Source organism: Coprinopsis cinerea (genome assembly GCF_000182895.1).
Source record: "Coprinopsis cinerea okayama7#130 chromosome 10 map unlocalized cont3.10, whole genome shotgun sequence".
Taxonomy (NCBI): domain Eukaryota; kingdom Fungi; phylum Basidiomycota; class Agaricomycetes; order Agaricales; family Psathyrellaceae; genus Coprinopsis; species Coprinopsis cinerea.
The window spans coordinates 2,092,033-2,102,209 of record NW_003307535.1 but is presented as its reverse complement, the minus strand read 5'-3'; the positions used below and the strand labels follow the sequence as shown (position 1 = coordinate 2,102,209).

At 54.7% G+C, this 10,177-nt stretch overlaps 2 protein-coding genes across 2 annotated transcripts; both read right to left on the bottom strand.

Annotated features, from left to right (window-relative positions):
- Positions 1-610: 610 nt before the first annotated feature.
- On the bottom strand, positions 611-1,924 carry CC1G_10849 (metalloprotease 1; the record flags this gene model as incomplete). The annotated part of the gene is made up of 6 exons (XM_001834479.2): positions 611-640; positions 701-711; positions 769-885; positions 948-1,152; positions 1,212-1,359; positions 1,440-1,924. The coding sequence occupies 6 exons, from the start codon at positions 1,922-1,924 to the stop codon at positions 611-613; spliced, it is 996 nt and encodes a 331-aa protein (XP_001834531.2).
- An 880-nt stretch (positions 1,925-2,804) lies between these two features.
- On the bottom strand, positions 2,805-4,340 carry CC1G_10848 (hypothetical protein; the record flags this gene model as incomplete). The annotated part of the gene is made up of 6 exons (XM_001834478.2): positions 2,805-2,854; positions 2,943-3,032; positions 3,098-3,263; positions 3,319-3,460; positions 3,517-3,865; positions 4,232-4,340. The coding sequence occupies 6 exons, from the start codon at positions 4,338-4,340 to the stop codon at positions 2,805-2,807; spliced, it is 906 nt and encodes a 301-aa protein (XP_001834530.2).
- Between the last annotated feature and the right edge of the window lie 5,837 nt (positions 4,341-10,177).

Below are 10,177 nucleotides of genomic sequence, written 5' to 3'. Positions count from 1 at the left end.
CCCTGTACGTGAAGCGCGCTATTTTTTGAAGTCGAAATTCGCACGGCACCCTCCTGCCAAAACCGCGACCGTGTTGCCCAGCCGGTTCTGACGAACCCTCTCCACATCAGTGGAGTTCTGATTTCATCAGCGGAGTTCGGAAGAACCGAGCTGGTTCACGAGCCTACTTGACGACACCCCTCAATCCGAACTCTGTGCGAATCCGCAGTTCCCGAAGTTCCACGCCCACACAAAAAGCCCCACCCTCGCGATCGGATTCTGGACCCTTGTTGCGATGGGCGCTGCACAGCTTTTGGAGTTGTTTTGGAGGGTGGGGATGTTGACGTCATATCACATGTCCAGCCGCCGGAAGACTCTGGATTTGGGAAGGAAGCCGATTCCCGACTGATCGGAGGGCGGGGAGTGATGGCGGGGCTGGCTGGTACCGTATCGTTGACTTCGCGGTTGAAGGAGGCAGCCCACGAGTGCGTTTGGTCTGAAGGCTCGAATCAAAGTGACAGAAATTCTGGGGAGAATAAAAAAGATACGAGCTCGTATTACATTAGGCATCAAAGTACTAAGATATTCGGTCGATATCAAGGAACCGTAGACCAGTGCTAAGATACATAAGCTAAAGTGCCGGGACTCGCTTCACAATGGTCTGCCGCGCTCGCGTGCATGTATATCATGTTCAATTATGAACGGTACCTCGAGCGCTTACAGCGACAGGTGCTTTAGAGCCCATCAGTTCAATCATCATCCAAGTTGGCGGACAAGATATATACTCACCACCACCAGTCCTCAGCTCAATCCCTCGATACGTAGCTAGATGAGCATGCATACGCTCAATCTGACCGGGCGTGAACTCGTTCATGCATCGATCGTCCGAGTAATCCATGTAATTATCTGAAAAGGTCTCCCATTAGTTCTTTCAAATCCAAATACCGAACTTGTTGGAAGGCACTCACGAATAGGATCAGGAAGGTCTTCCTCATCGGGCGACGGAGCCGGGCAGCTGTTCTTGGGAGGACGAGTAGGATCGTCGGCGGGGCATCCCGTAGTCGGGTTGCGCTGGGGAGGTGTATCGTCGACTTCGTCTCCCGTGCCTCGGCAGCTGAACCCTTCGAAGGTATGGTACAGTCCGACCCAATGGCCGACTTCGTGCGTCAGCGTCTATCGCATGTATGCATGCATGAGTAAAGCACGTAGATATAGAATTAAAACTGACATACATGACCAAGGTTGAATGGCGGGTTGTCTCCCTTCGGAAGGGTGCTGTAGAGAACGACCACACCGTCATTCTCGGGTTCAACCGTAACATTCACCGGGAAGGTAGCATATCCCAGCAACGACGAGCTCCCTGGTCCCTGCCACGCCAACCTTATAAAGCCCATCAGCATCTACCACACCTCCACCAGTAATAAATCAAAAAGTAACCAAAAACTTGAATATGTACCCACCCAGTAGTCCAAACATTTAAATCCGCCCTTCCTCCCCTCCTCAACGCAGCCTTCATCTCAAAATTCCTCGGACCCCTCTTATCAGCATTCCCAAACCACGATTCATTCACACTCCTCGTCACCTCCGCCAGGCGGAACTGCAGTCCAGTCTCCCCAAACGCCGTATTCAGGACGTCCATCTGCTCGTCAATCGCCGAGTCGGGTACGTTGCCCCCTTCGGGCGTCTCGTCCTTGGAGACGACGTGGAAGAAGACGTTGACTGGGCTTGCGAGGTTGGCGGCGGTGGACGTTGTGGATATCCCGGCTGGTGGAGGGACCTGGTTGAGTTGGAAGTCTGCCTCGAGGATGGCTTTGGTGGCTTCGTCCAGTTCGTTGCCGCAGAGTCGTCCGATGGGGCCAAGTTGGCGCACTGAGAGTGCGTTGGTGAAGATGTTGGCGGATGTGGAGAGCGTGACCGCAAAGACCAGATAGGATTTTAAGAACATAGTACGCTGTCGTAGCGTTCGAGCCGGAGAGTCAGTAGAAAGAAAACACGCGATTTAGAGTGATAAGATTCAAAAGAAAGAGGTAGAGGTGAAGTTGCTGTCCTTCCTGCAACTGAGCATAGCGCGCTTTTATACGCGGTCAGTCGCTTCCTTCATGCCATTACTCGTACGCAGAACTGGGAAATGAACTCATCCGTCGCTACTCCGGCTTACAACTTACGATCGTCGTCTTGCACTTCCGGACAACCATCATCCATTCCCGCCATACCCGGTGCTCATGGTTCCGTAAGGCGCCAAGGGGAGGACGACACCATTACAAACTTCACTAGAAAGCACACTGTAACACGACGACTGAACGGTGGAGCTCTTTTCTTTGAGGTAAGAGTACGTTAACAGAGCTGGGGTTGTTACTAGATCAGCGACCACATGAACAAGCGCCCGACGATTGCGATCAAATGCAAGACTTACACCCGCCGCACTCGAATTCAATCCCACTGAGCAACCAACTTGAAGTAATACGAACGACGATACATTATACACGAAACAGACATGAAACAGTAGCAGGCATGACCAAGTCTGTAAGAGTACCATTCCCAACGCAACACCCCTCCAGGGTCCAGCTACAATATTTCAGTGAATCCAGATCTCAGCTCCTAGGTCTTCCCCTTGTTTCTATGCTTCAAGGCCTGGAGGGAACTCGGGGTTTCCAACGACTAGGATGCCAAGGGAGGAATCCGGCATCACCACCAGTTCAAAACATACAGCATCGAAAGCACTGTGAGGCGGACTGGCTAGCGCGGACAACTTGAGCCCCTGTAGCAAAAACAGGGAGAATCGACTCTCGATTGGTGACTTCGCTCCATTAGCGGCGTACTGATTGTCACGGAATCGCACGAAAGAAGTTGATGGACTCATTCGCGAAGCCAATCTCTGTGAGATAAGAATTATGAATTACCATTAAAGACTAAATACAAAAGGCCGGATACGCTGGGTAATCGCATCTATCACCGGAACGCACGGAACGCGATGGTCTGAGCAAGCATTCGGACCACTTGTCCAGGGGTGAAGGTAGTCATGCACGCGTCATCGGAGTAGTCCATGTAGTTCTCTAGGGAAGGCGGTTGAACGTGTCAGCGATGTTCAGCAAGACGAAAGCGCAAATCGACTACTTACGGACTGGGTCCGGTCCGCCACCTGGGCAGGTATCGCGTCCAACTGGGCATCCAGAGGCCGGCGTAGCCTCAGCAGGGGTATCAATAACAGCATCTCCACGTCCTTCACAGCCTCCCTGGAAAGTGTGGTAGAGACCTAGCCAGTGGCCAACTTCGTGGGTGAGAGTCTACCATCGAGCGTCAGCGCCATTCCGTTCGTCGCTGGAAAGGATAGATACGCACTTGGCCGAGGTTGTATGGGGCAGCTCGCCCACCAGGGAGTGACTCGTGAAAGACGACGACACCATCGTCTTTGGGTGCCTTTCTGTAGTCGCTGGGGAAGGTAGCATAGCCAAGGAGGCCGAACCACATTGGATCCTCGAATCTAAAAGAAGCGATCAGTCAGATCCAAGGTGCTTAGCAGATGCCACAGAGACGTACCCCACACTGTAGACATTCAGATCGGTTGCTCCACCCTCCCTCAATGCAGTCTTCATCTCAGTTTGGATGGGCGACTCCGGGACCGCGAACGAGAACCAAGTTTCGTTGGCGTGTCGGGTGACCTTCCTCAAGTTGAAGCGAAGGCCAGTAGGTCGGAACGCGGTGTTGAGGACGCCAATTTGGTCGTTGATAGCTGCGTCACTGATGTCACCGCCCTCTGGTGTCCCATCCCGAGAGATGACGTGCCAGACGACGTTGAACGTTGGGCGGAGGCGGCCGAGTTCGGATGCAGAGGCTGCAGTCGAGGCTTGGTTGGCTTGGAAGTCGGCCTCTAGCGCTGCTTGCTTCGCTGCTGAGATTTCAGAGCCGCAACGGCGTTGGGCTGTGACTGCTCCGAAGGAGCTGGAGAATGCAACAAGAAGCGCGAGATAGGGCTTGATGATCATCCCGAGTGTAGCGTTGGGCGCACGATGGATGGCCCAGGAGGAGGAAAGGGAGGAAAGAAAGGAGCTGAGGACTCTGGACAGCGCATGTTGTCGGTGATGATATAGGCAAAACGAAATCAGACGTTTGTCCGAACAAGCCCTGTGCACATGTCAGGGTCCGCAACTGTCACTATGGGCGGTTGGCGCTCATGTTTCCTCCTATCAGAGAGATTCCTCGGTGCTGCGCTCTGATGGTCGAGCCGTGATATCGAGTTCGACGCGAGATATACCTAAGTAAGGTGCGTTCCGCGTGGTAGGCTTGTAGAGGACCGTTTTTAGTCGCGCTGCCCGCCTGGACGATGAAAGGAGCGCGTGTGCTGATTCTCGCTCCCCCGTCATCGTTTTCGCTGTTGCCAACAGCCACCGAGATTACCATGTGGTGTATCGCCTTGACGAGACAAGGACGACAGCCCAGATATTCCAAGCAGCCCCTACTAGCCCCCCTACTTAGCAGAGCCCCATCTCCTACAGATGATCTGCAAGCTTGCATCGAGGGTTAGAGTTCAAACTTATGCATCTCCCCTAATTGAGATAATTTTAGTCTGGCCGTCAGATGGAATCAGTTCAACGATCGAAATCCTACAACCAATACCCGAATCAATCTAAGGTAATTTCCTATGTCAAGAACTGGAACAAGGGCTCTTCTAAACGACTTCAGCTCAGCCTCGACTGAGATCTCATGATTCCGGTCCAGGCGTAGCAGGGCGCAGCTCGCGCTCAAACGCGTGCGAGCATAATATACCTTGTGGACTCGGGAGGCTGTTTCCCGCCGGGCCCAGTTGACGAAACTGTCGCGAAGAGCGAACACTAAACCAAACCAAACCTTAAAACCAGAGCGGAAGTGCCAGAGAGCGGAGAGCGACGAGAGAGATGAGAGCGATGAGCGACAAGTTAGACCAGAAAGCTATGTCGATGTATTGACGAAGAGGTCAAGCTAAGGAAATACAGAGCGAACTACCTAGCTTATATACCTATTCTACCAGTTACATAGCCACGATGAGTTGAGATGACGAGCAAATGGTGAAAGACAGAAGAACAATAAAAGATAGTCACAAGGCTGCGCGAAGAACAAGGATAAAACAATAATGAAGTAGAAAGACGTCAGAATGAGTCGAAAGGTAATACAAGGCAGTGTGTATGTCGTGAACAGCGGGTACGAGCCCCTATTTTTCCATTATCTTATCTTATCACTTTCATCTCCCTTATCGTTCCCTCCTTTATTCTCATTTCTACCTTTATTCATACGGACTCTTTCTCTCATGGAACACTGCCTCGATGTACCCTCTGCCCTATTTCTTATTGTTCTTCCTTCTCGCACTGCCTCGTGACTCCCTTCTATTGTCTTCTCCTTGTTCTTCGCGCAGCCCCGCGCAGCCTTGTGACCTTCTTTATTGTTCTTCTGTGTTTCACCACCCTTTCGTCATTTTGACTCATCGCGGCTATGTAGACTGTAGAATAGGTATATAAGCTAGGTAGATTCCTCTGTATTTCCTCAGCTTGACCTCTTCGTCAATACACCGCTTCAGTATTCATCTGCATCCATCGCTCATCGCTCTCATCTCGTCCTCCGCTCTTATCCGCTCCGCACATCTGGTCTTAAGTTTGGTTTAGTGTCCGCTCTTCGCGACATTAGGTCAAGCTACCTTTGTGCACTGGCAACGCCGATCGTTGCTCCTGCATCATCCGCATTTCTGGCTCCTGGTTGACCTGCCGATCAGGTCCCTCCCTGGCAACTCTGGTTCCCGCACTCCGTCAAGATTTCCGCCGCACCGGAAGACACCTCCTGTCTGTTTAAGCCGCACTTCGTCGTTCGGGTCAGCGACGGTCACCCCATCGTCCTAGACGTCCATCTACCGAGCCTCAACCGTTGGACCGCCTGCTCCGAACAGCCCTGCCCCAACCGTTACCACGAACCTTCCGTACACGACTGGGTCTATATCAACTCCCTCAAGTTAAACGCCGAATCACCGTCCCCCGTTAATCAGCAAGCAGTTGAAGAATTCGCCCGCAACAACCCCAGGACTCCGCCCTCTGAAACACAACCCACCGCCGCCGAATCTCCAGAAACCCCGTACCAAGCTTACCGTTCCGCAAACACCTCCCCCGCTGCCAAAGCTGGTTCATTCAAGCTTCCGGATCCCGACACCGACCCCGAAGAAGAAGACGAGGAAGACGACGACGACGACGAGGAAGACGAAGAAGAAGTTGTCCAGTCCCTTAGCGTCCGATCAGCATCCCCCGAACAAGCAACCACCCTCCCATCGTTCAGCACTCTCCACTCCGCTCTAGCCGCATCCGCACCTCTTATCTCCGCACAACGCCTCAGCTCTTCCGGCCGCTCTACACCGACGAACCCCGCCTCTTTCGTCTCTCGCCCGATCCATCCCCCTCTCCACACCTCTCGGCAGTTGGAGGACACATCTGACGCTCCAAGCTCAGAACAGAAACCTCCCACTTCCATTCAACCAACTACTTTACCCTCTTCCGCTTCCCAAACCACCGACGACTTCACGATGTCCGCTGCCGATCTCGCGAAACTTCAAGAGCAGCAGAACCAGCTCACCACCGCCATCTCTACCCTGGTCAGCCACCTTACAGCTGCCAAGACCTCCTCTAGTAAGAGCCCGGTCAAGGCGCCTGAACCCTTCCACGGCAAGGCTGAAGATGCCCGACGCTTCCTCCAGTTCTTTACCAACTGGGCCGGACACCAACCCCAGTTGAAGAAGGACGATGGCACTCGCGACGACAAGGATTATGGATCTCTACAGCCCTCTCGTATATGCATGGAGAAGCTGGTCGATGGGCATCTCGCTTCCTCCAGCAGATTGCCGACCACGATGCCGATAGCACCAAGCCATGGCCCTTCACTGGGGGAAAGTGGGCTAACTTCCTCACCGAGTTCAAGCAACGCTTCCAACCTGCCAACGACGCCCAGGCTGCCCTCCAGGAGCTTGAGCAGCTCACTCTTGGTCGAGGGACTGTAGCCGACTTTGCCTCTCGCTTCGTCGACATCTTTTCGCGCACCAATTTATCCGATTCGGACGGAATGGCTCGCTTCAAGAGGAAGCTCTCCCAGGAACACCTTCTCTGGCTCGCCCTCAGCAATCTCATCAAGGAACCTGCCAACCTGGAGGAACTCGTCGCTCAAGCCATCAAGAACGAGTTTCGTCATGCGGAACATGAACCCCAACTCGTCCCGCACCTCCCTGGCCCAGTATGCCCCTGCTCCTGCTCCCGCCCCCGCTCGTGACCCGTACGCGATGGAGATTGATGCTACCCGACCCGGTCCTAGCGGCAAGACCCGCCCAGGATTTCCTCAACGCCATGCGCGGTCGATGCTTTGGCTGTGGATCCACCGGTCACAACAAGAAGGATGGGAATCATGGGGCGTTACGCTGCAACTACTGCCAGCGTATGGGACAATCCGCCACCGTCTGCCAGGACAAATACATGGGATTCCCACCCTGGACGAGGGCTCTCTCGACCTCCGCGTCGCCGTGTCGCCGCTACCCAGGAAGCACCCTTCTCCCTCTTTGATGAACCCGCCCCTGCTGCCACTGCCACCGTTGCCGCCACCACTCCTGCCACGCCTTCTGCCCCCGCCCCAAGCCTCGCCTCACTCTCGGCCACTCAACAACAACAACTCGAACTCCTGGGCTCAACTCCAGAGGCTCCATCAGGGTTTTTGAAGCGGGTGCCCGTCCCTGCCGCAACGCAGGCACCCTTTACTCCTCCGTACGCCACTTCCGAATATGATTCTGTCCGTTCATGTACTATTAGCTCAATTCGCGAAATAAACCCCCGTTCATCACACTTTCGCGTGAACGTGAGGCTCAGAGGCAGAAATCGCAGTACGAACTCCGCGGCAATGATTGACTGTGGGGCAACAGGCAAGTTCCTGGACAAGCCCTTTGTCGATCGGCACAACATTACCACATTTCCCCCTCCGACACCCCATCCGACTCCTCAACATTGCACGGTACCCCTAACCAGGCAGGCAACATCACACATTTCGCACGGGCTAGAGCTCACAGTTGATGGGTCACTCCGAATGGACCGACTTTCTTATCGCCGACCTTGGAGGAGAGGACATCATCCTCGGACTCCCTTGGCTTCGCAAGATCAACCCCACCATTGACTGGCGTAACGGCACCCTCCCAAGTTCCCTCTAAGGTCTCGTAGCGTCACTATTGAGGAGGTTCCAGACGAGGACGCACACCCTCCTAGTCGGGGAGTTCCCTCCAATGGTGCCATTCTCGAACAGATAGATACCCCGGTTGATCCTCCCCCTGTGCCCACCACTCCTGACCCCAACCCCGCTCCCGAACCGGAACCGGAACAAGCCGAACCGCCCCTCTGTCGCATCCGTGCCAACCGAACCACTCGCAGGAAATGGCTACGAGCAGGGTTGATTGAGGAAACTGGTGATGAACTCTGGTGTGCCGCTGGGTTCACTTACTCCCAGCAGATTGCCGAAAAATCTCAGAAAGCCAAACCCCAGAAGACTTTTGAAGAGATGGTCCCCCCGCAATATCGTCAGCATGCTTCCGTCTTCTCCGAGTCCGAGTCGCATCGCCTACCCGAACACAGACCCTGGGACCACGCCATCGATCTGATTCCCGGAGCCCCGGCTACCATGCGCACCAAGGTTTACCCCATGTCTCAGAACGAACAAGAAGAGCAGAACCGATTCCTCGACGAGAATCTCAAGAAGGGATACATGAATCCATCCAAGTCTCCCCTCTCCTCCCCGGTCTTCTTCGTCAAGAAGAAAGATGGCAAGCTCCGTTTCGTTCAGGACTACCGCAAGCTCAACGAGATCACCCTCAAGAACCGCTACCCCCTCCCCCTGGTCTCCGACATCGTCAACAGACTCCGCGGTGCCAAGTATTTCACGGAATTCGACGTTCGCTGGGGTTACAACAATATCCGGATCAAGGAAGGAGAGGAATGGAAGGCCGCATTCGCCACCAACCAGGGTCTCTTCGAACCACTCGTTATGTTCTTCGGCCTCACCAACTCTCCGGCAACATTCCAGGCTCTCATGAACTCTATCTTCTCCGACCTCATCGCTGGAGGGAAGGTTGCAGTGTATCTCGACGACATCCTCATTTTTACGGCCACACTCGACGAGCACCGGCAAGTTGTACACGAAGTCCTGCATCGCCTCAAGAAGCATGATCTGTATCTCCGGCCAGAGAAGTGCGAGTTCGAACGTCAGGAGATCGAATACCTCGGGCTGATCATCCGCGAGGGCGAAGTCAGCATGGACCCCGCCAAGGTCGAAGCCGTCCGCAACTGGCCAGTTCCCCGCAACCTCCGCGCCGTTCGTGGTTTCCTCGGGTTCGCCAACTTCTACCGCCGTTTCATCAAGGACTTCGCCACCATCGCCCGACCGCTCAACGACCTCACCAAGAAGAACATCCCCTGGCAATGGAACGATCCTCAACAGCAGGCCTTTGACACCCTCCGCAATGCCTTCACGTCCGCCCCCATTCTGACGCTCTGGGATCCTGACCGCCCCACTCGCATTGAAGTCGACGCCTCCGGCTTTGCCACTGGAGGAGCCCTTCTCCAGAAGCAGGATGACGGCCTCTGGCACCCCGTTGCATTCCGATCCGCCTCCATGCAGCCCGCCGAACGGAACTACGAAATCTACGACCGGGAGATGCTGGCCATTATCGAGGCTCTCAAGGACTGGCGCCACTTCCTGGAAGGACTCCCTGAACCCTTCGAGATTGTCACTGACCATTCCAACCTCGAATACTGGCGCACCGCACAAGACCTCAGCCGTCGACAGGCTCGTTGGGCTCTCTACCTCTCCCGCTTCCGGTTCTCGCTCACCCACCGCCCTGGCAAGACAAACACCCAAGCCGACGCCCTCTCTCGTCTCGACGTCCACCAGGTCTCCGACGCCGAGGACAACAAACAACAGGTGGTACTCAAACCCGAGCTGTTTGCCAAGCTCGCCGCCTCGAGCATGGTCATCAACCCCTTGGAGGACCGTATCCGACAGGCCAGTGCCCGAGAATCCCAGGTCCTGCTCCGCAAGACAGGTCCCCGTCGTCTCACCTCTGGTCTCGCCGAATGGGAGGAGGATAACGGCCTTGTTTACTACAAGGGTCGAGTCTACGTTCCCCCAGACGACGAACTCCGACGCGACGTTCTCAAACAGT